Source organism: Somniosus microcephalus, unplaced genomic scaffold (genome assembly GCF_052327205.1).
Source record: "Somniosus microcephalus isolate GS21.2 unplaced genomic scaffold, FLI_Smic_1.0 unresolved_chr4, whole genome shotgun sequence".
NCBI classification, from domain to species: Eukaryota; Metazoa; Chordata; class Chondrichthyes; order Squaliformes; family Somniosidae; genus Somniosus; species Somniosus microcephalus.
In genome coordinates, this window is record NW_028225182.1 from 57,622,731 (window position 1) to 57,648,002 (window position 25,272).

The 25,272-nt window shown below is 50.5% G+C and overlaps 1 protein-coding gene across 1 annotated transcript in view; it reads right to left on the reverse strand.

The window, feature by feature from the left end:
- LOC147091151 (uncharacterized) overlaps positions 1-25,272 on the reverse strand; it is a 59,048-nt gene that overhangs the window by 8,952 nt on the left and 24,824 nt on the right. Inside the window, exons 3-5 of the mRNA XM_085977622.1 lie at positions 15,401-15,547; positions 14,099-14,227; positions 7,403-7,656 (exon numbers count right to left, since the gene is read on the reverse strand). Coding sequence (XP_085833748.1) covers positions 7,403-7,656; positions 14,099-14,227; positions 15,401-15,547 — 530 coding nt within the window. The remainder of the gene's footprint in view (positions 1-7,402; positions 7,657-14,098; positions 14,228-15,400; positions 15,548-25,272) is intronic.

The following is a 25,272-nucleotide window of genomic DNA, read 5'->3' on the forward strand; positions in this document are numbered from 1 at the left end:
CTCAGCCTCCTCTGTTCCAAAGAAAACAACCCCAGCCTATCCAATCTTTCCTCATAGCTAAAATTCCCCATACATTTCCTTTGCACCCCCTCCAGTGCATCCTTCCTTCCTGTAATGTGGTGACCAGAACTGCATGCAGTACTCTAGCTGCGGCCTAACGAGTGTTTTATACAGTTCAAGCATAACCTCCCTGCTCTGGCTAATAAAGGCAAGTATCCCGTATGCCTTCTTAACCACCTTATCTACCTGTCCTGCTACCTTCAGGGATCTGTGGACATGCACTCCAAGGTCCCTCTGATCCTCTACACTTCTCAGTATCCTACCATTTAATGTGTATTCCCTTGCCTTGTTAGCCCTCCCCAAATGCATTACCTCACACTTCTCCGGATTGAATTCCATTTGCCACTGTTCTGCCCACCTGACCAGTCCATTGATATCTTCCTGCAGTCTGCAGCTTTCTTCATTATCAACCACACGGCCAATTTTTGTATCATCTGCAAACTTCTTAATCATACTTCCTACATTCAAGTCCAAATCATTGATATATACCACAAAAAGCAAAGGACCCAGTACTGAGCCCTGCGGAACCCCACTGGAAACAGCCTTCCAGTCACAAAAACACCCATCAACCATTGCCCTTTGTTTCCTGACTCTGAGCCAATTTTGGATCCAACTTGCCACTTTGCCTTGGATCCCATGGGCTTTTACTTTCATGACCAGTCTGCCATGCGGGACCTCATCAAAAGCCTTGCTAAAATCTATATAGACTACATCAAACGCACTACCCTCATCGACCCTCCTTGTTACCTCCTCAAACAATTCAATCAAGTTAGTCAGACACGACCTTCCCTTAACAAATCCATGCTGACTATCCCTGATTAATCCATATCTTTCTAAATGAAGATTTATCCTGTCCCTCAGAATTTTTTCCAATAATTTTCCCACCACCGAGGTTAGGCTGACTGGCCTGTAATTACTCAGTCTATCCTTTTTTAAGCAACGGTACCATGTTAGCAGTCCTCCTGTCCTCTGGCACCATGCTTGTACCCAGAGAGGATTGGAAAATGGATGGGCAAGGCCTCTGCTATTTCCTCTCTTACCAGCCTGGGATACATTTCATCTGGGCCTGGGGATTTATCCACTTTCAAAGATGCTAAACCCCTTAATACTTCCTCTCACTATATTTATTTCATCTAATATTTCACACTCCTCCCTGATTACAATGTCTGCATCGTCCCTCTCTTTTGTGAAAACAGACGCAAAGTTGTACAGGGCCTTGGTGAGACCACATCTTGAGTATTGTGTGCAGTTTTGGTCGCCTTATCTGAGGAAGGATGTTCTTGCCATGGAAGGAGTTCAGCGAAGATTCACCAGGCTGATACCTGGGATGGCAGGAATGACGTATGAGGAGAGAATAGGTCGATTGGGTTTATACTCGCTGGAGTTTAGAAGAATGAGAGGGGATCTCATTGAAACTTATAAAATTCTGACAGGACTAGACAGACTAGATGCAGGAAGGATGGTCCCGATGGTCGGGGGAGTCCAGAACCAGGGGTCACAGTCTAAGGATAAAGGGTAAGCCATTTAGGACAGAAATGAGGAGGAATTTCTTCACCCAGAGAGTGGTGAACCTGTGGAATTCTCTACCACAGAAGGCAGTGGAGGCCAATTCATTAAATATATTCAAGAAGGAGTTGGATATATTTCTTAAGGCTTAAGGGATCAAGGGGTATGGGGAGAAAGCAGGGACAGGGTACTGAGTTTGGATGATCAGCCATGATCGCATTGAATGGCGGAGCAGGCTCGAGGGGCCGAATGGCCTACTCCTACTCCAGTCTCTTTGTTTCTATGTAAGTATTCATTATGAACCATACCCATGTCTTCTGCCTCCACACACAGGTTACGTTTATGGTCCCTAATAGGCCCTACTCTTACTTTAGTTATCCTCTTGTTCTTAATGTATTTATAAAACATCTTTGGGATTTCCTTGATTTTATTTGCCAATATTTTTCATGCCCTCTTTCCTTTCCCAATTTCCTTTTTAATTTCACCCCTGCACCTCTCGGCTTTCTGCAGTATTGAATCTTCAGTATTGGTCGCAGGGGGGCACACAGGGGGGCACAGTGGCATAGTGGTTAGCACTGTTGCCTCACAGCGCCAGGGACCCGGGTTCGAATCTGGCCTCGGGCGACTGTCTGTGTGGAGTTTGCACATTCTCCCTGTGTCTGCGTGGGTTTTCTCCGGGTGCTCCGGTTTCCTCCCACAGTCCAAAGATGTGCAGGTTAGGTTGATTTGGCTATGATAAATTGACCCTTAGTGTTAGGGGGTTAAATACGTGGGGTTACGGGGATAGGGTGGGATATGTGTCGGTGCAGGCTCGATGGGCCGAAATGGCCTCTATCTGCACTGTAGATTCTGTGATTCTGTGATAAGCTTCCCTTTTTCCCCCTTTATCCTACCTGTACGCCCCTCGACACCAGGGAGCTCTAGATTAGTTAGCCCACCCTTTTTCTTTAAGGGAACATACTTGCTCTGAACCCTCACTATCTCCTCCTTGAATGCCTCCCACTGCAACATCTGACGAAAGGTCATCACCCTGACTCAGGAATGGTTTCTCTGCAGATGCTGCCTGACCTGCTGAGTGTTTCCAGCATTCTCTGGTGAGCTTTGCTGCCCAAAAGCCTGGCCTGGGGATCAGGGTAGACACAAGTCGCACATCAACAGCGCCTCCCAGCCAAGTTTCTGGGGTGAGGAGGAATTTGGCTGCTTTCCCATCACTGCCTGGTTCAGACTTCATCCTTCCATTGGACGGGACAACAGGCAGAAACTGACAAAAAGTAACTTCAAAATAACAGGAAACAACCTGTACCGGGTACTGTACGCCCCATGCAGGGTATATACAGCAGTACCGGGTACTGTACGCCCCCTGCAGGGTATATACAGCAGTACCGGGTTCTGTACGCCCCGTGCAGGGTATATACAGCAGTACCGGGTACTGTACGCCCCGTGCAGGGTATATACAGCAGTACCGGGTTCTGTACACCCCGTGCAGTGTATATACAGCAGTACCGGGTACTGTACGCCCCGTGCAGGGTATATACAGCAGTACCGGGCACTGTACGCCCCGTGCAGGGTATATACAGCAGTACCGGGTACTGTACACCCCGTGCAGTGTATATACAGCAGTACCAGGTACTGTACGCCCCATGCAGTGTATATACAGCAGTACCAGGTACTGTACGCCCCGTGCAGGGTATATACAGCAGTACCAGGTACTGTACACCCCGTGCAGGGTATATACAGCAGTACCGAGTACTGTACACCCCGTGCAGGGTATATACAGCAGTACCGGGTACTGTATATCCTGTGCAGGGTATATACACAGCAGTGCCGGGTACTGTACGCCCCGTGCAGGGTATATACAGCAGTACCAGGTACTGTACGCCCCGTGCAGGGTATATACAGCAGTACCAGGTACTGTACACCCCGTGCAGGGTATATACAGCAGTACCGAGTACTGTACACCCCGTGCAGGGTATATACAGCAGTACCGAGTACTGTACACCCCGTGCAGGGTATATACAGCAGTACCGGGTACTGTATATCCTGTGCAGGGTATATACACAGCAGTGCCGGGTACTGTACGCCCCGTGCAGGGTATATACAGCAGTACCAGGCACTGTACATCCCGTGCAGGGTATATACACAGCAGTGCCGGGTACTGTACGCCCCGTGCAGGGTATATACAGCAGTACCAGGTACTGTACACCCCGTGCAGTGTATATACAGCAGTACCAGGTACTGTACGCCCCGTGCAGGGTATATACAGCAGTACCCATGCCTTGTACATCTCGTGTATATACTGTACAGACGAAAGGTCATCAACCTGAAATGTTAACGGTTCTTCTCTCCACAGATGCTGCCTGACCTGCTGCGTATTTCCAGCATTTTCTGATTTTATATACTGTACTACCCATCCTGTGTATACGCCATGCATGCACTCCATCATAGAATGATACAGCACAGGAGGCGGCCATTCGGCCCCATCCTGCCGGCTCTTTGAAAGAGCTCTCCAATTAGTCCCACTCCCCTGCTCTTTCCCCACAGCCCTGCAAATTTTCACCTTTAAGTATTTACCCATTTCCCTTTAGAAAATTATTTAACTTGTTTCCACCACCCTTTCAGGCAGTGTATTCCAGATCATAATCACCTCTGGTTCTTTTGCCAATCTGTGTCCTCTGGTTACCGACCCTCCTGCCACTGGAAACAGCTTCTCCTTATTTACATCATCAAAACCCTTCATGATTTTGAACGCCTCCATCAAATGTCCCCTTAACCTTCTCTGTTCTAAGGAGAAAACACCAGCTTCTCCAGTCTCTCCATGCAACTGAAGTCTTTCATCCCCGGTACCATTCTTGTAAATCTCCTCTGCACCCCCTCGAAGGCCTGGACATCCTTCCTAAAGTGCGGTGCCCAGAATTGGACACAATTCTCCAGCTGGGGCCTAATCAGTGGTTTATAACGGTTTAGCACAACTGCCTTGCTTTTGTACTCTGGCTCTTTATAAAGCCACGGTTTCCGTATGTTTTTTTAAACTGCCTTCTCACCGTGTGCTGCAACCTTCAACGAATGGTGTACACCCCCAGAGTCTCTGTTCCTGCACCCCCTTTAAAATTGTACCATGTAGTTCATATTGCCGCTCATTCTTCTCATCAAAAATATATCACTTCACTGCATTAAATTTAAATCGGTCATGTGTCCGTCCATTTCACCAGTCTGTCTGTGTCCTCCTGAAGTCGGTTACTATCCTCATTGTTTACTACATTTACAAGTTTCATGTCATCTGCAAACTTTGAAATTGTGCCCCTGTATACCCAAGTCCAGGTCATTAATATACATCAAAAAGAGCAATGGTCCCAACACTGACCCTTGGGGAACACCACTGTATACTTCCCTCCAGTCTGAAATACAACCGTTCACCACCACACTCTGCTTTCTGTCCCTTGGCCAGTTTTGTATCCACGCAGCCACTGCCCCTTTAATACCATGGGCTTTAATTTTGCTAACAAGTCGATTACAGTATATGACACTTTATCAAATGCCTTTGGAAAGTCCATATACAGATCAACTTCACTACCTTCTTCAACCCTCTCCGTTACTTAAAACAACTCAACCAAGTTAGTCAAACACTATTTGCCTTTAACAAATCAGTGCTGGATTTATTTTGTCACAGATTAATGTCTTTAAATTTCCCCAATCGCTGACGTTGGACTGGTGGGTTAACGCTCTAATATAAACAGGGGTGTAACATTTACAGTCCTTCTCCTCTGGCACCACCCCCATATCCAAGGAGGATTAGAAGAATGTGGCTGGAGCCTCTGCAATTTACACCCTTACTTCCCTCAGTAACCTAGGATGCATCCCACCTTTGCTACTTTGAGGACTGCCAACTTTTTAGTACCTCCTCTTCCCTTTTATCCGATCCAATAATGCTACTGCCCCTCTTTTACTGCTACATTGGCAACAGCCTCTTCTCTATGGAGGACAAATGCAAAGTACTCATTTAGTACCTCAGGCAGGCTCTCTGCCTCCCTTCTGGTCCCTAATCAGCCCCATCCTGCAACTTGTTTATAAAGACTTGGCCCCCCTCCCTCAGTACTGCCCCTCCGACAGTGCTGTGCTCCCTCAGTACTGCCCTTTCGACAGTGCGGCGCTCCCTCAGTACTGCCACTCCGACAGTGCAGTGCTCCCTCAGTACTGCCCCTCCGACAGTGCGGCGCTCCCTCAGTACTGCCCCTCCGACAGTGCAGCGCTCCCTCAGTACTGCCCCTCCGACAGTGCGGCGCTCCCTCAGTACTGCCCCTCCGACAGTGCGGCGCTCCCTCAGTACTGCCCCTCCGACAGTGCAGCGCTCCCTCAGTACTGCCCCTCCGACAGTGCAGTGCTCCCTCAGTATTGCCCTTTCGACAGTGCGGCGCTCCCTCAGTACTGCCCCTCCGACAGTGCGGCGCTCCCTCAGTACTGCCCCTCCGACAGTGCGGCGCTCCCTCAGTACTGCCCCTCCGACAGTGCGGCGCTCCCTCAGTACTGCCCCTCCGACAGTGCGGCGCTCCCTCAGTACTGCCCCTCCGACAGTGCGGCGCTCCCTCAGTACAGCCCCTCCGACAGTGCGGCGCTCCCTCGGTACAGCCCCTCCGACAGTGCGGCGCTCCCTCGGTACTGCCCCTCCGACAGAGCGGCGCTCCCTCAGTACTGCCCCGCCGACAGTGCGGCGCTCCCTCAGTACTGCACTGGAGTGTCGGTCTAGTTTATATAGACATAGACATAGCACGGTAGCATAGTGGTTAGCACTGTTGCCTCACAGCGCCAGGGACCCGGGTTCAAACCCAGCCTCGGGTGATTGTCTGTGTGGAGTTTGCACATTCTCCCCGTGTCTGCGTGGGTTTCCTCCGGGTGCTCCGGTTTCCTCCCACAGTCCAAAGATGTGCAGGTTAGGTTGATTGGCCATGATAAAAATTGGCCCTTAGTGTTAGGGGGGTTTAAATACGTGGGGTTACGGGGATAGGGCTTGGGTGGGATGGCTGTCGGTGTAGGGACCGGGTGCTAGGGTTTGGATGATCAGCCATGATCTCGTTGAATGGCGGAGCAGGCTCGAGGGGCTGAATGGCCTACTCCTGCTCCTATCTTCTATGTCTATGTCTATGTCCGCCCATCACTCTGTCCTCGCTGACCCCCGGGCCCCCAACTTAATTCTCATCAACGAGAGTTAGGATACGCTGAAGTTTATGGCGGGTTAGAATAGTCGAGTCTGGAGGGGTCGAAGCCCAGATGAGGGTTTCAGCAAGTGAGCTGGGGCGGGACGGGAAGCAGGTGATGTGGGCAGGCTGGCTTTGTAATCACCCCCGAACTCGCCACTCCCCTGACCACCATCCCTTCACCCCACCTTTGAAGACCATGCCTTCGCCTCTCCTTATACCCTCTTTATAACCTACCTAGTCACCCCCTCCTAATATCTCTTCCTTTGGCTCAGTATCCATTTGTAGAATCTTTGGGGAGGTCCTCGTCTGTTGAAGCTGGTGTACATTTTTCGGGCCTCACTTGCAAATTATACTGTGGGATTCAGCAAAAAACATGGCCAACTGTATAAGCAAAGTTTGGCTTTATCAATGTGGCAGAACTTCCTGATGCCACATGTCCATTCAGGTAAAGCAATAAGGAAATCTGGGGCCAAGTCAAAATGGAGAGCCCACTCAACACAGTCATTAATCTATCAGCAGCACCCCTGAATCCACCCCCACCCGCACTGGAACGCCATTATTTACAAAGTGCTTCAGGATGCAGGGATGGTGCGTAAAGAATCAGCCCATTCACAGGCCTGCAGTTGGTTTCCTGCCCACCTTACCTGCTGACTGCTCAGTCCCAGCGCGTTCCCCAGGTCCTGCCGCTCCGACGCGGAGATGTATCTCTGGAGCTGGAAGCGCTGTTGGAGAACTCTCAGCTGCTCGGCACTGAAGGTTGTCCGGCCTTTGTACTTCTTCGCTACAGATTGCTCACTCGAGCTGCTCTCCTCCACAGAATCTAACCAAGAGTCTCCACTGGCATCGAGGCTTTCCAAATCATCCTGGGAGTCTGCCTCAGAGAGCATAATGCCGGGAGCTGCAAGGAATGAGAGACTAATTGAAAATCATGGCGGCGTTAACACATCTCCAAGATTAAATGCTAGTTTCCCTCACCACCTCTCTCCCTCTCCATTGCCTGAATTTTCATTCGGTTTCTCTGACAGCCAGCACTGGATGAGCAAAAATTTCCTCCAGTTAAATACTCGAGGACTGAAGCCATGTTCTTCGGTCTCCATCATAAACTCTGGTCCCCAGCCACCAACACCAACCCTTCTCCTATACTGTCCGCAACCTCGCCGTCCTTTTTGACCCCGAGATGAGCTTCGGACCCCCATATCCTCTCCTTCACCAAGACCGCCTACTTCCACCTCTAGAACATCGCCCGGCTCCACTCCTGCCTCAGCCCATCTGCTGCTGCTGAAACCCTCATCCGGGCCTTTGTTACCTCCAGATTCGACTATTCCAACACTGTCCTGGCCGCCCTCCCATCTCCCACCCTCCGTAAACTTCAGCTCATCCAAAACTTTGCTGCCCCCGTGTCCTAACTCACCCAGTCCCGTTCACCCATCACCCCCTGTGCTCACTGCCCCGTGTCCTAACTCACACCCAGTCCCGTTCACCCATCACCCCGTGCTCACTGCCCCGTGTCCTAACTCACACCGAGTCCCGCTCACCCATCACCCCCTGTGCTCACTGCCCCGTGTCCTAACTCACACCCAGTCCCATTCACCCATCACCCACTGTGCTCACTGCCCCGTGTCCTAACTCACACCAAGTCCCGTTCACCCATCACCCCTTGTGCTCACCGCCCCATGTCCTAACTCACACCCAGCCCCGTTCACCCATCACCCCCAGTGCTCACTGCCCCGTGTCCTAACTCACACCCAGTCCCGTTCACCCATCACCCCCTGTGCTCACTGCCCCGTGTCCTAACTCACACCCAGTCCCGTTCACCCATCACCCCCTGTGCTCACTGCCCCGTGTCCTAACTCACACCCAGTCCCGTTCACCCATCACCCCGTGCTCACTGCCCCGTGTCCTAACTCACACCCAGTCCCGCTCACCCATCACCCCCTGTGCTCACTGCCCCGTGTCCTAACTCACACCCAGTCCCGTTCACCCATCACCCCCTGTGCACACTGCCCCGTGTCCTAACTCACAGCCAGTCCCGTTCACCCATCACCCCGTGCTCACTACCCCGTGTCCTAACTCACTGAGTCCCGTTCACCCATCACCCCCTGTGCTCACTGCCCCGTGTCCTAACTCACACCCAGTCCCGTTCACCCATCACCCCCTGTGCTCACTGCCCCGTGTCCTAACTCACACCCAGTCCCGTTCACCCATCACCCCGTGCTCACTGCCCCGTGTCCTAACTCACACCCAGTCCCGTTCACCCATCACCCCCTGTGCTCACTGCCCCGTGTCCTAACTCACACCCAGTCCCGTTCACCCATCACCCCCTGTGCTCACTGCCCCGTGTCCTAACTCACACCCAGTCCCGTTCACCCATCACCCCGTGCTCACTGCCCCGTGTCCTAACTCACACCCAGTCCCGTTCACCCATCACCCCCTGTGCTCACTGCCCCGTGTCCTAACTCACACCCAGTCCCGTTCACCCATCACCCCGTGCTCACTGCCCCGTGTCCTCACTCACACCCAGTCCCGTTCACCCATCACCCCGTGCTCACTGCCCCGTGTCCTAACTCACACCCAGTCCCGTTCACCCATCATCCCGTGCTCACTGCCCCGTGTCCTAACTCACACCCAGTCCCGTTCACCCATCACCCCCTGTGCTCACTGCCCCGTGTCCTAACTCACACCCAGTCCCGTTCACCCATCACCCCCTGTGCTCACTGCCCCGTGTCCTAACTCACCCAGTCCCGATCACCCATCACTCCCTGTGCTCACTGCCCCGTGTCCTAACTGACACCCAGTCCCGTTCACCCATCACCCCCTCTGCTCACTGCCCAGTGTCCTAACTCACACCCAGTCCCGTTCACCCATCACCCCGTGCTCACTGCCCCGTGTCCTAACTCACACCCAGTCCCGTTCACCCATCACCCCCTGTGCTCACTGCCCAGTGTCCTAACTCACACCCAGTCCCGTTCACCCATCACCCCCTGTGCTCACTGCCCCGTGTCCAAACTCACACCCAGTCCCGTTCACCCATCACCCCCTGTGCTCACTGCCCCGTGTCCTAACTCACACCCAGTCCCATTCACCCATCACCCCGTGCTCACTGCCCCGTGTCCTAACTCACACCCAGTCCCGTTCACCCATCACCCCGTGCTCACTGCCCCGTGTCCTAACTCACACCCAGTCCTGTTCACCCATCACCCCCTGTGCTCACTGTCCCGTGTCCTAACTCACACCCAGTCCCGTTCACCCATCACCCTCTGTGCTCACTGCCCCGTGTCCTAACTCACACCCAGTCCCGTTCACCCATCACTCCCTGTGCTCACTGCCCCGTGTCCTAACTCACACCCAGTCCCGTTCACACATCACCCCGTGCTCACTGCCCCGTGTCCTAACTCACACCCAGTCCCGTTCACCCATCACCCCCCGTGCTCACTGCCCCGTGTCCTAACTCACCGAGTCCCGTTCACCCATCACCCCGTGCTCACTGCCCCGTGTCCTAACTCACACCCAGTCCGGTTCACCCATCACCCCGTGCTCACTGCCCCGTGTCCTAACTCACACCCAGTCCCGTTCACCCATCACCCCCTGTGCTCACTGCCCCGTGTCCTAACTCACACCCAGTCCCGTTCACCCATCACCCCGTGCTCACTGCCCCGTGTCCTAACTCACACCCAGTCCCGTTCACCCATCACCCCCTGTGCTCACTGCCCAGTGTCCTAACTCACACCCAGTCCCGTTCACCCATCACCCCCTGTGCTCACTGCCCCGTGTCCAAACTCACACCCAGTCCCGTTCACCCATCACCCACTGTGCTCACTGCCCCGTGTCCTAACTCACACCCAGTCCCATTCACCCATCACCCCGTGCTCACTGCCCCGTGTCCTAACTCACACCCAGTCCCGTTCACCCATCACCCCGTGCTCACTGCCCCGTGTCCTAACTCACACCCAGTCCTGTTCACCCATCACCCCCTGTGCTCACTGCCCCGTGTCCTAACTCACACCCAGTCCCGTTCACCCATCACCCGCTGTGCTCACTGCCCCGTGTCCTAACTCACACCCAGTCCCGTTCACCCATCACCCCGTGCTCGCTGCCCCGTGTCCTAACTCACACCCAGTCCCGTTCACCCATCACCCCCTGTGCTCACTGCCCCGTGTCCTAACTCACACCCAGTCCCGTTCACCCATCACCCCCTGTGCTCACTGCCCCGTGTCCTAACTCACACCCAGTCCCGTTCACCCATCACCCCGTGCTCACTGCCCCGTGTCCTAACTCACACCCAGTCCCGTTCACCCATCACCCACTGTGCTCGCTGCCCCGTGTCCTAACTCACACCCAGTCCCGTTCACCCATCACCCCCTGTGCTCACTGCCCCGTGTCCTAACTCACGCCCAGTCCCGTTCACCCATCACACCCTGTGCTCACTGCCCCGTGTCCTAACTCACACCCAGTCCTGTTCAACCATCACCCCCTGTGCTCACTGCCCCATGTCCTAACTCACACCCAGTCCCGTTCACCCATCACCCACTGTGCTCACTGCCCCGTGTCCTAACTCACACCCAGTCCCGTTCACCCATCACCCCGTGCTCACTGCCCCGTGTCCTAACTCACACCCAGTCCCGTTCACCCATCACTCCCTGTGCTCACTGCCCCGTGTCCTAACTCACACCGAGTCCCGTTCAGCCATCACCCCCTGTGCTCACTGCCCCGTGTCCTAACTCACACCCAGTCCCGTTCACCCATCACCCCCTGTGCTCACTGCCCCGTGTCCTAACTCACACCCAGTCCCGTTCACCCATCACCCCCTGTGCTCACTGCCCCGTGTCCTAACTCACACCCAGTCCCGTTCACCAATCGCCCCCTGTGCTCACTGCCCCGTGTCCTAACTCACACCCAGTCCCGTTCACCCATCACTCCCTGTGCTCACTGCCCCGTGTCCTAACTCACACCCAGTCCCGTTCACCCATCACTCCCTGTGCTCACTGCCCCGTGTCCTAACTCACACCCAGTCCCGTTCAGCCATCACCCCCTGTGCTCGCTGACCTACATGGAGCCACAATTGGTCTCAGTTCCAGAACAGAATCCAGTCAACACTGGAATATAATGTCTAAAAATTAAAAAGAGAGCGACTCCACAGTCGACTAGCCATACTCAGTCTAGGCTCACGCAGTAAGGTAGGAAGCCTTGTGGAGCCTGTGCCCTGGGACCGCAGCACAGTGAATCACTGCCCTCTGGAGAGGAGCAAGGAACCAAGGGTCTAATGAGGGTGAGGAACTTAACGTGATTAATATAAGTAGAGAAAAAGTACTAGAGAAACTAATGGGACTAAAAGCCGACAAATCCCCTGGACCTGACGGCCGACATCCTAGGGTTCTAAACGAGGTGGCTGAAGAGATCGTGGATGAATTGGTTTCGATCTTCTAAAATTCCCTAGATTCTGGAATGGTCCCAGTGGATTGGAAGGTCGCAAATGTAAACACCGCTATTCAAGAAAGAACGGAAGAGAAAAAACAGGGAACTACAGGCCAGTTAGCCTGACACCAGTCATTGGGAAAATTCTGCAATCCATTGTTAAGGAATTGGTATCAAGTCACTTAGAAAATCATAACCTGATTCGGCAGAGTCAGCATAAAGGGGAACCAGTGGATGTAGTATATTTGGATTTCCAAAAGGCATTCGATAAGGTGCCACATAAAAGCTTATTACACAAGATTAGGGCTCATGGGGTTGGGGGTAATAGAGTAGCATGGATAGAGGATTGGTTAATGGACAGAAAACAGAGTTGGGATAAACGGATCTTTCTCAGGTTGGCAGGCTGTAACTAGTGGGGTGCCGCAAGGATCAGTGCTGGGGCCTCAGCTATTTACAATCTACATCAATGACCGAGATGAAGGGACCGAGTGTAATGTATCCAAGTTTGCTGATGATACAAAGCTAGGTGGGACAGTAAGCTGTGAGGAGAACACAGAGTCTGCAAAGGGATATAGATAGACTGAGTGAGTGGGCAGTAAGGTGGCAGATGGAGTATAATGTAGGGAAATGTGAGGTTATTCACTTTGGTAGGAAGAATAGAAAAACAAATACTTTTTTTTAAATGGTGAGAAACTTTCAAATGTTGGTGTTCAGAGAGATTTGGGTGTCCTCGTGCAAGAATCACAGAAAGCTAGCGTGCAGGTACAGCAAGCAATAAGGAAGGCAAATGGTATGTTGGCCTTTATTACAAGGGGGTTGGAGTATAAGAGTGAGGAAGTCTTGCTCCAATTGCACAGGGCCTTGGTGAGACCACACCTGGAGTACTGGGCACAGTTCTGGTCTCCTTATCTAAGGAAGGATATACTTGCCTTGGAGGCGGTGCAACGAAGGTTCACTAGATTAATTCCTGGGATGAGAGGGCTGTCCTATGAGGAGAGATTGTGTAGAATGGGCCGATACTCTCTGGAGTTTAGAAGAATGAGAGGTGATCTCATTGAAACATACAAGATTCTGAAGGGGATTGACAGGGTAGATACTGAGAGGTTGTTTCCCCCTGGCTGGAATTTCTAGAACCAGGGGTCACAGTCTCAGGATAAGGGGTCGGCCATTTAAGACTGAGATGAGGAGGAATTTCTTCACTCAGAGGGTGGTGAATCTTTGGAGTTCTCTGCCCCAGAGGGCCGTGAATGCAGAGTCTTTGAGTATATTCAAGGCCGAGATCGATAGATTTTTGGACTCTAGGGGAATCGAGGGATCGGGCGGGAAAGTGGAGTTGAGGTCGATGATCAGCCGTGATCTTATTGAATGGCGGAGCAGGCTCGAGGGGCCGAATGGCGGAGCAGGCTCGAGGGGCCGTATGGCGGAGCAGGCTCGAGGGGCCGTATGGCGGAGCAGGCTCGAGGGGCCGTATGGCGGAGCAGGCTCGAGGGGCCGTATGGCGGAGCAGGCTCGAGGGGCCGTATGGCGGAGCAGGCTCGAGGGACCGTATGGCGGAGCAGGCTCGAGGGGCCGAATGGCGGAGCAGGCTCGAGGGGCCGTATGGCGGAGCAGGCTCGAGGGGCCGTATGGCGGAGCAGGCTCGAGGGGCCATATGGCCTATACTCTTGCTCCTATTTATGTTCTTATGAAACAGGAGGAAGGTAGTGACCGTTTAAAATTCTTGCTCCTGGATCAGGTGACAATGATTGTGACCCCAGGGGCCGGTCTGGGGGAAATCCCCAGGAACAGCTTCTAGATTCACATCCGAGATGGGGTCGGTGCAATCAGACTGCGGACCCGAGCTGCTCGACGAATGGCCTGATCCAGTTTAAGCAGATCCCAGGCCTGGTCCCAGAGCCCTCACCACGTGGATTCAGTATGCACCTTACCTACAGACGTAGAGGCACTGGTTGCCAGTTCTTTCACCACAAAGCCCATGTCAGCGGTCTCGGCAAAGTCCTTCTGTTCTGAAGAATATTCATAGCCACAATCTCCAATTGATCCCGGAGAGGCACCAGCTGTACAAAAACACCGATGCACATTGATTCTTCCCAAAAATACTTAGGTTGCTGCTTTAGTGTCTTTGACAACAAGCAGGGTACCAGGGGGGAGGGGGAAGTTTAAATCTACTTTTAATAATAAGTGAAAAAAGAGCCCTGGTTCTGATGCTTTCAATTAAAATTGTTATGGCAATTACTTTTGTTGAAAATATGCAAATACCCAGTTCCCTGGCTTTAATCCTGAGTTTACTGGGGAGCCCCTGACCTAAACACCAGAGAACCACCAGCTGGTGGCGATTCCCGCCCACTCCGTGCTCCCTCTGGTGTTGTGTTCCTGGTTTGGGAGCAGCCAGGCGAGACTGCAGTTTCCCGTGAGGCACCTGTACCTGCGGTGGGAGCAGGCAGCAGAGTTAGAATTGCAATCTCAGTCACACTCTGGTCAAACCTCAGAGCCCCCAACGTGTCCGCAAGCCCAACTCCCGAGCATCCAGGTGCTGGTTACATTGCCAATGTCAATGAAGGGCCAGACAGGACAGTTGAATAACCCACTGAGACTCCAGGCCAACATGAAAAACGATGCCTTGGGACAAGATCTCTGCTGTGCCTGAACGCATGTCCCAGCAAGAGTGAGCGACTGCCGAGAGAACATTTCCGATGGACTTGCACCCAGAACTAGAACACCATAAAGCTCTCTAATCCACTGGGACCAGTTCAAAAACTGCAGTGAGGCAGCAGTTGCACGGAGATTGGCGACATTACAACACTTCAAAAGTACTCCCTTGACTGTAAAGCACTTTGGGACATCTTGAGGTTGTGAAAGGTGCTAGAATTTCAAGTCCTTCTTCCTTCTGTTTATTCTATTTTGGGTTACATTGCAGCAAGCTACAATCAATGAGCCCCTTGTACATAAATGTACAACTAATCATACACAGAGTTTAGCTCAAACACAATGCGAATCAACTGTCCTTCACAGTCCAATGTAATTCACCATCTGCTTACTCCAAACAAGTTGAAATCATTGAGAGAAAGTTTTACAAGGGGTCCAGTAGTCTTGACTCAGCCATATCTGGCACTGGGACAATGGGCCGAATGGCCTCCTTCTGTGCAGTGTCATTCTATATAACCTTCCCCAAATGGTGCAGGATTCCGTTCTGCTCCCAGGGGCACCTCCTGCCTTGTCTCAATACTTACCCTCACCCATCGAGCAGCACGAGGCAGTGCTACTGTTCTCAGTCTGGTCTACCTCAGCTTCTGCTGGCTCAGAGAAGGAACGTTTCTGGTACTGTTCTGGCCAGTAGACCACAGCAGGGCCACAGAGAGGGTTCAAAGAAGTGGTATCTGTCCACAGAAGAATGAGATTAGATTAGTACGACACACATCATGAGAGCCGAGAGAAACAGAAGAGCCAGGACAATGTAAAACACTAACTGGACTATACACAGGTCCAGGAACGTATCATCCATAAACGCATCAAATGCTTCTCCAAATGGAAAAATATCCCAATACTAGGGGAAGGCACCAGTTATCATAGAATGACAGCACAGAAGGAGGCCATTCTGCCCATCGTGCCTGTGCCGGCTCTTTGAAAGAGCTCTTCAATTAGGCCCACTCCCCTGCTCTTTCCCCATCATTTTTCCCCTTCAAGTATTTACCCAATTCCCTTTTGAAAGTTACTATTGAATCTTCTTCCACCGCCCTTTCAGGCAGCGCGTTCCAGATCACAACAAGTCGTTGCATCTCCCCTCTGGTTCTTTTGCCAATTACCTTAAATCCGTGTCCTCTGGTTACCTGCCCCTCTACCAGTGGAAACAGTTTCTCCTTATTTACTCGATCTAAACCCTTCATCATTTTGAATGACTATCAATCGCCCCTTAACCTTCCCTGCTCCAAAGAGAACCATTCCAACTTCTCCACATAACTGAAGTCCCTCATCCCTGATATCATTCTAGTAAATCTCTTCTACATCTTCTGCAAGGCCTTCACATCCTTCCTAAAGTGTGGTGCCCAGAATTGGACACACTACTCTAGCGGAGGCCTAGCCAGTAACATAATTTCCTTGCTTTTATACTTTATGCCTCTTATTAATAAAGCCAAGGATCCCTCTGCCATTTTATTTTTTTAAACAGCTTTATCAACTTGTCTTCCCACCTCCAAAGATTTGGCTCTCTGTTCATGCACCCACTTTAAGTTACTGAGAGAGTGAACCCCATCACCTGGCTAAACTAGTAAATGAGTACAGGTTTGTCAGTCGTGGCTCAGTGGGTAGCACTCTCCAAGTCAGAGATCATGGGTTCAAGGCCCATCCCAGGGAATTGAGCCCGTAATCCAGGCTGGCGGCCCCAGGGAGTCCTAAATGGCCGACCCCTTATCCTGAGACTGTGACCCCTGGTTCGAGACTCCCCAGCCAGGGGAAACATCCTCCCTGCATCTACCCTGTCAAGCACTAAGAATTTTGTATGTTTCAATGAGATCACCGCTCATTCTTCTAAACCCTCGAGAATATAGGCCTAGTCTACTTAATCTGTCCTCATAGGACAATCCCCCCATCCCAGGAACCAGTCTGGTGAACCTTCGTTGCACTCCCTCTATGGCAAGTATATCCTTCCTTAGGTAAGGAGACCAAAACTGTCCACAATACTCCAGGTGTGGTCTCACCAGGGCCCTATATAATTGCAGTAAGATGTCTTTACTCTTATACTCAAATCCTCTTGTAATAAAGGCCAACATACCATTTGCTTTCCTAATTGCTTGCTGTACCTGCATGTTAACTTTCAGTGATTGGTGTACAAGGACACCCAGGTCCCTCTGAACACCAACATTTCACAATCTCTCACCATTTAAAAAATACTCTGCTTTTCTATTTTTCCTACCAAAGTGGATAACTTCACATTTCTCCACATTATATTCCATTTGCCATGTTCTTACCCACTCACTTAGCCTGTCTATATCCCCTTGAAGCCTCCTTGCATCCTCCTCACAACTTACATTCCCACCCAGCTTTGTATCATCAGCAGACTTGGATATATTACATTTGGTCTCCTCATCCAAATCATTGATGTAGATTGTGAATAGCTGAGGCCCAAGCACTGATCCTTGCGGTACCCCACTAGCTAAAGCTTGCCAACCTGAAAATGACCCGTTTATTCCTGCTCTAGGAGAAACAAAGGGCTGGGAGAGACAGATAGCACTAAGGTCAGAAATATTAAGGTATTGGTGGGGTCAGACTAAGAGAACACAGGATGGTCTAAGATGGGTTTACAGTGTATGTCTGTGAACGCACGAAGCGTAGTAAACAAGTTAAGTGAGCTGCAGGCACAAACAGCCACCTGGGAATATGATGATGTGGCAATAACTGAGACCTGGCTTAATAAAGGGCAGGATTGGGTATTAAATATTCCTGGTTATAGCGTGTTTAGAAAGTTAGGAGGTGGTGTGGCAGTATTGGTTAAGGTGAATGTTACAATGCTGGAGAGGGAGGATGTCCTGGAGGGGTCAAGGACAGAATCTATTTTGTTAGAGTTAAGAAATAATAGGAGGTGCCATTACATTACAGACCAGGACCTCAAACCGGGCACTAAGCTCATGGTCTACAGAGTAGGAGTGATACCCGCCCTGCTGTATGCCTCAGAGACGTGGACCATGTACAGCAGGCACCTCAAAGCACTGGAGAGGTACCACCAACGCTGCTTTCACAAGATCCTGCAAATCCATTGGCAGGATAGGCGCACCAACATCAGTGTTCTCGCTCAGGCCAACATCCCCAGCATCGAAGCTTTGACCACGCTCGATCAGCTCTGATGGACGGGCCACATTGTCCGCATGACCGATACGAGACTCCCAAAACAAGCGCTCTACTCGGAGCTCCGACACAGCAAGAGAGCCCCAGGTGGGCAGAGGAAATGCTTCAAGGACACCCTCAAAACCTCCTTGAAAAAGTGTAACATCCCCACCAACACCTGGGAATCCCTGGCCCAAGACCGCACAAACTGGAGAAGCATCGGGAGGGCGCCGAACACCGAGTCTCTTCGCCGGGAGCAAGCGGAAGCCAAGCACAGGCAGCACAAGGAGTGCACGTCAACCCAAGCACCCCACCCACCCGTCCCTTCAACCACTGTCTGCCCCACCTGTGACAGAGACTGTAGGTTCCGCATTGGACTCATCAGTCACCTGAGAACTTATTTTTAATGTGGAAGCAAGTCATCCTCGGTTCCGAGGGACTGCCTAAGAAGAAATGTATTCTATAGACCATCAAATAGAGAGGAGCAAATTTTCAGGGAAGTTACTGAGAGATGAAAGAACTATAGAGTAGTAATAATGGGGGACTTCAACTATCCTAATATAGACTGGGATCATAATAGTGTAAAGGGCAGAGAGGGGGAAGAATTTCTGAAGTGTGTTCAGAACTTTCTTGATCAGTATGTTTCTGGCCCGACGAGGAAGGAGGCATTGCTGGATCTGGTTCTGGGGAATGAGGTAGGTCAAGTGGAGCAAGTGTCAGTAGGGGAACATTTAAGGAACAGTGATCATAGTATCATAAGTTTTAGATTAGCTATGGAAAAGGACAGGGAGCGATCTAGAGTAAAAATACTTAATTGGAGGAAGGCCAATTTCAGTGGGATGAGAACGGATCTGGCCCGGGTAAATTGGAATCAAAGATTGGCAGGCAAAACTGTAATGGAACAATGGGCTGCCTTTAAAGAGGAAATAGTTCGGGTACAGTCGAGGTACATTCCCACGAGGGGGAAAGGTAGCGCAACTAAAGTCAGAGCTCCCTGGATGACAAAGAGATAGAGAGTAAGAGGAAGCAGAAAAAGAGTGTGTATGACAGGTGTCAGGTCGTGAATACATCTGAGAATCAGGCTAAATATAGAAAGTTCAGGAGAAGTGAAAAAGAAAATAAGAGGGGCAAAGAGAGGGTATGAGAATAGAATGGCAGCCGACATAAAAGGTAATCCAAAAGTCATCTATAGGCATATAAATCGTAAATGGGTAGTAAGAGGGGTGGGGCTGATTAGCACCAAAAAGGAGACCTACGCATGGAGGCAGAGGGCATGGCTGAGGCATTAAATAAGTACATTGCATCTGTCTTCACCAAGGAAGAAGATGCTGCCATAGACATAGTGAAGGAGGAGGTAGTTGAGATACTGGATGGGATAAAAATTGATAAAGAGGAGGTACTAGAAAGGCTGGCTGTACTTAAAGTAGATAAGTCGCCAGGACCAGATGGGATGCATCCTAGGACGTGGAGGAAAGAGAAGGATGAAATTGCGGAGGTACTGGCCATAATCTCCGAATCCTCCTTAGAAACAGGAGTGGTGCCAGATGACTGGAGAATTGCAAATGTTACACCCTTGTTCAAAAAAGGGTGTAACGATAAACCCAGCAACTACAGGCCAGTCAGTTTAACCTCGGTAGTGGGGAAGCTTTCAGAAACAATAATCAGGGACAAAATTAACAGTCACTTGAACAAGTGTGGATTAATTAAGGAAAGCCAGCACGGATTTCTTAAAGGCAAATCGTGTTTAACCAACTTGATCGAGTTTTTTGATGAGGTAACAGAGAGGGTTGATGAGGGCAATGTGGTGTACATGGATTTCCAAAAGGCGTTCGACAAAGTGCCACATAATAGGCTTGCCAGCAAAGTTGAAGCCCATGGAATAAAAGGGACAGTGGCAGCCTGGATATGGAATTGGCTAAGTGACAGGAAACAGAGAGTAGTGGGAAACGGTTGTTTCTCAGACTGGAGGAAGGTACACAGTGGTGTTCCCCAGGAGTCGGTTCTAGGACCACTGCTTTTCTTGATATATATTAATGACTTGGATGTGGGTGTACAGGGCACAATTTCAAAATTTGCAGAGGACACAAAACTTGGAAATATAGTGAACAGTGAGGAGGATAGTGACAGACTTCGAGAGGACATAGACAGGTTGGTGGAATGGGCAGACACATGGCAGATGAAATTGAACGCAGAAAAGTGTGAAGTGAAACATTTTGGTAGAAAGAATGAGGAGAGGCAATATAAACTAAAGGGCACAATCCTAAAGGGGGTGCATGAACAGAGAGACCTGGGGGTTTATGTGCACAAATCATTGAAGGTGGCAGGGGAGGTTGAGAAAGCAGTTAAAAAAGCTTATGGGCTTCATGAATAGAGCCATAGAGTACAAAAACTGTGGAAATTATAATGAACCTGTATAAAACACTGGTTTTACTGGAGTACTGTGTCCAATTCTGGGCACCGCACTTTAAGAAGGATGTGAAGGCCTTAGAGAGGGTGCAGAAAAGATTTACAAGAATGATTCCAGGGATGAGGGACTTCAGTTACATGGACAGACGGGAGAAGCTGGGGTTGTTCTCCCTAGAGCAGAGAAGAATGAGAGGAGATTTGATCGAGGTGTTCAAAATCATGAGGGTTCTGGACAGGGTAGATAGAGAGAAACTGTTCCCATTGGCGGAAGGGTCGAGAACCAGAGGACACAGATTTAAGGTGATTGGCAAAAGTATTTGTAGGGAAATGGTGTAAGGAAAATTGATGGGATTGAAGGCCGATAAATCCCCAGGGCCTGATAATCTACATCCCAGGGTACTTAAGGAAGTGGCCCTAGAAATAGTAGATGCATTGCTGGTCATCTTCCAGAACTCGATAGACTCTGGAACGGTACCCATGGATTGGCGGGTAGCTAATGTTACCCCACTATTCAAAAAAGGTGGTAGAGAAAAGGCGGGGAATTATAGACCGGTAAGCTTGACATCGGTAGTGGGGAAAATGCTAGAGTCTATTGTAAAAGATGTAATAGCAGAGCACTTGGAAAGCAGTGACTGGATCGGACAAAGTCAACATGGATTTACAAAAGGAAAATCATGCTTGACTAATCTACTGGAATTTTTTGATGATGTAACTGGTAAAATAGATAAGGGAGAACCAGTGGATGTGGTGTATTTGGACTTTCAGAAGGCTTTCGATAAGGTCCCACATAAGAGATTAGCGTGCAAAATTAAGGCACACGGGATTGGGGGCAAGGTATTGACTTGGATAGAGAACTGGTTGGCGGACAGAAAACAAAGAGTTGGAATAAACGGGTCGTTTTCCGAGTGGCAGGCAGTGGCTAGTGGGGTACCGCAAGGATCGGTCCTAGGACCCCAGCTGTTCACAATATATATTAATGATCTGGACGAGGGAATTGGATGTAATATCTCCAAATTTGCAGACGACACAAAGCTGGGGGGGGGAGGGTGTGCTGTGAGGAGGATGTCGTGAAAATCCAGTACGATTTGGACAGGTTGGGTGATTGGGCAGAAACATGGCATAGAAACATAGAAGATAGGAGCAGGAGTAGGCCATTCGTCCCTTCGAGCCTGCTCCGCCATTCAACGAGATCATGGCTGATCATCCAAACCCTAGCACCCGGTCCCTACACCGACAGCCATCCCACCCAAGCCCTATCCCCGTAACCCCACGTATTTAATCCCCCCTAACACTAAGGGCCAATTTTTTATCATGGCCAATCAACCTAACCCGCACATCTTTGGACTGTGGGAGGAAACCGGAGCACCCGGAGGAAACCCACGCAAACACGGGGAGAATGTGCAAACTCCACACAGACAGTCACCCGAGGCCGGATTTGAACCCGGGTCCCTGGTGCTGTGAGGCAACAGTGCGAACCACTATGCCACCATGGCAAATGCACTATAATGTGGATAAATGTGAGGTTATCCACTTTGGTGGCAAAAACAGAAAGGCAGATTATTATTTGAATGGTAATAGTTTGGGAGAAGGGGAAGTGCAAAGAGACCTGGGTGTTCTTGTACACCAGTCGCTGAAGGTAAGAATGCAGGTGCAGCAGGCGGTTAAGAAGGCAAATGGTATGTTGGCCTTCGTAGCAAGAGGGTTCGAGTACAAGAACAAGGATGTCTTGCTACAGTTGTACAGGGCCTTGGTGAGACCACACCTTGAGTATTGTGGCAGTTTTGGTCGCCTTACCTGAGGAAGGACGTTCTTGCCATGGAAGGAGTGCAGCGAAGATTCACCAGGCTGATACCTGGGATGGCAGGATTGACGTATGAGGAGAGATTGGGTCGATTGGGCTTATACTCACTGGAGTTTAGAAGATTGAGAGGGGATCTCATCGAAACCTATAAAATTCTGTCAGGCCTGGACAGACTAGATGCAGGAAGGATGTTTCTGATGGCCGGGGAGTCCAGAACCAGGGGTCATAGTCTAAGGATAAGGGGTAAGCCATTTAGGACTGAAATGAGGAGGAATTTCTTCACCCAGAGAGTGGTGAACCTGTGGAATTCTCTGCCACAGAGGGCGGTGGAGGCCAATTCATTAAATATATTCAAGAAAGAGTTGGATATATTTCTTAAGGCTAAAGGGATCAAGGGATATGGGGAGAAGGCAGGGAGCGGGTACTGAATTTGGATGATCAGCCATGATCTCATTGAATGGCGGAGCAGGCTCGAAGGGCTGAATGGCCGACTCCTGCTCCTATCTTCTATGTTTCTATGTATCTATAACCAAAGGCGACATGAGGAAATACCGTTTTACGCAGCGAGTGGTTAGGATCTGGAATGCACTTCCTGAAAGGGTGGTGGAGGCAGATTCAATCATGGCCTTCAAAAGGAAGCTGGATAAGTATCTGAAAGAAAAACATTTGCAGGGCTACGGGGAAAGGGCGGAGGAGTGGGCCTGGCTGAGGTGCTCTTGCAAGGAGCCGGCATGGGCTCAACGTTCCATGCTGTAACCATTCAATGATTCTACTCGGTTTTCTGTCTGTTAACCAATCCTCAATCCATGCTAATACTACCCCCCAATCCCATGTGCCCCAATTTTGTTTAATAACCTCTTGTGTGGCACCTTATCGAATGCCTTCTGAAAATCCAAATACACCACATCCACTGGTTCCCCCTTATCTATTCTGCTAGTTACAGTCTCAAAAAACAGATTCGTCAAACACGATTTCCCTTTCATAAATCGGTGTTGACTCTGCCCAATCCCATTATTATTTTCGAAATGCCCTGTTACCACATCCTTAATACTCGACTCTAGCTTTTGCCCTACTACTGATGTCAGGCTAACTGGTCTGTAGTTCCCCGTTTTCTCTCTCCCTCCTTTCTTAAATAGTGGGGTTACATTTGCTACCTTCCAATCCGCGGGAACCGTTCTAGAATAAATGGAATTTTGGAAGATGACAACCAATGCATCCACCATCTTTCTAGCTAACTCTTTCAAAACTCTAGGGGGAAAAATTGGGTTGCTTTGCGCCTCCAGTTAGCACCCCGGGGGCGCTAATGGGGCGTAAAGCCCCAGCGCCCGGGCACCGCTAACACCTCCCGTGAAATTCAGCAGGAAGTTAGCAGCGGCAGTAGCCAGTAGTGCCCCGCCGCTGGCGGTGATGCCATCGCCGTGCACAGCACACCACTTGCAAACTTCAGCTGCGCCCCCTGACCTACCTCGCTGGACGATATGTCAAACAGGGTCAGGGTGGCGTTTGTGCAGCCGCGTTATTTAAAGGGGCAGGTGTCGGGCAGCCATTTTTTTCCGGGCTGGCTGCCAGCACCCGCCCCCTTCCCCTCTTTCAGTCGGGGTGCCAGCCGCGATCGCTCAGCCCGGCACCTCCGCTGGTCTAGCAGGGCCCCATGCATGCAGCGCTAGGCCCCTCCCTTTTACGGCACAACATGACAATGCGCATGGCGCTGTTACACGTAGCGACGTGACATTCAGGGGTAGCACCCCAGGAAGGAGGGGGTGAATGCTTCCAATAGTGCCCCGCCTCCACCCCCACCGAATTTATGGTGCAGTGGTGTTACTTTTAGCGCCCTGAAAAAGTTAATGCCCGGTGAAGTTAGTACCCCAAAGGGGGCGCCGCTGAATTTTTCCCCCTAGGTGTTGGAATTAACTAGTGGGGTACCACAAGGATCAGTGTTGGGGCCTCAGCTCTTTACAATCTATATTAATGACATAGATGAGGGGACCAAATGTAATATATCCAAGTTTGCTGATGATACAAAGCTGGGTGGGAATGTAAGTTGTGAGGAGGATGCAAGTGGGCTTCAAGGGGATATAGACAGGCTAAGTGAGTGGGCAAGAACATGCCAGATGGAATATAAAAGTGGAGAAATGTGAAGTTATCCACTTTGGTAGAAAAATAAAATAGAAAAGCAGAGTATTTTTTAAATGGTGAGAGATTGGGAAATGTTGGTGTTCAGAGGGACCTGGGTGTCCTTGTACACCAATCACTGAAAGTTAACATGCAGGTACAGCAAGCAATTAGGAAAGGAAATGGTGTGTTGGCCTTTATTACAAGAGGATTTGAGTATAAGAGTAAAGACGTCTTACTGCAATTATATAGGGCCCTGGTGAGACCACACCTGGAGTATTGTGCACAGTTTTGGTTTCCTTACCTAAGGAAGGATATACTTGCCATAGAGGGAGTGCAACGAAGGTTCACCAGACTGGTTCCTGGGATGGGGGGATTGTCCTATGAGGAGAGATTGAGTAGACTAGGCCTATATTCCTGAGAATTTAGAAGAATGCGAGGTGATCTCATTGAAACATATGAAGATTCTGAGGGGGATTGACAGGGTGGATGCCGAGAGATTGTTTCCCCTGGCTGGGGAGTCTAGAACCAGGGGTCACAGTCTCAGGATAAAGGGTCGGCCATTTAGGACTGAGATGAGGATGAATTTCTTCACTCAGAGGGAGGTGAATCTTTGGAATTCTCTACCCCAGAGGGCTGTGGATGCTCAGTCGTTGAGTATATTCAAGACTGAGATCGATAGATTTTTGGACTCTAGGGGAATCGAGGGATATGGGGATCGGGCAGGAAAGTGGAGATGAGGTCGATGATCAGACATGATCTCACTGAATGGTGGAGCAGGCTCGAGGGGCCGAATGGCCGACTCCTGCTCCTATTTTGTAAGTTCCAACAGTGACTACACTTCAAAAAAAGTAGCTCATTGCCGTGAAGCGCTTTGGGACGTCCGGTGTTGTAGAAATACAGGTTCTGTCTGTAAATCTGGGGTCACTTTCAATATAAGGATGGTCGGCAGCAAGATGCAGACTA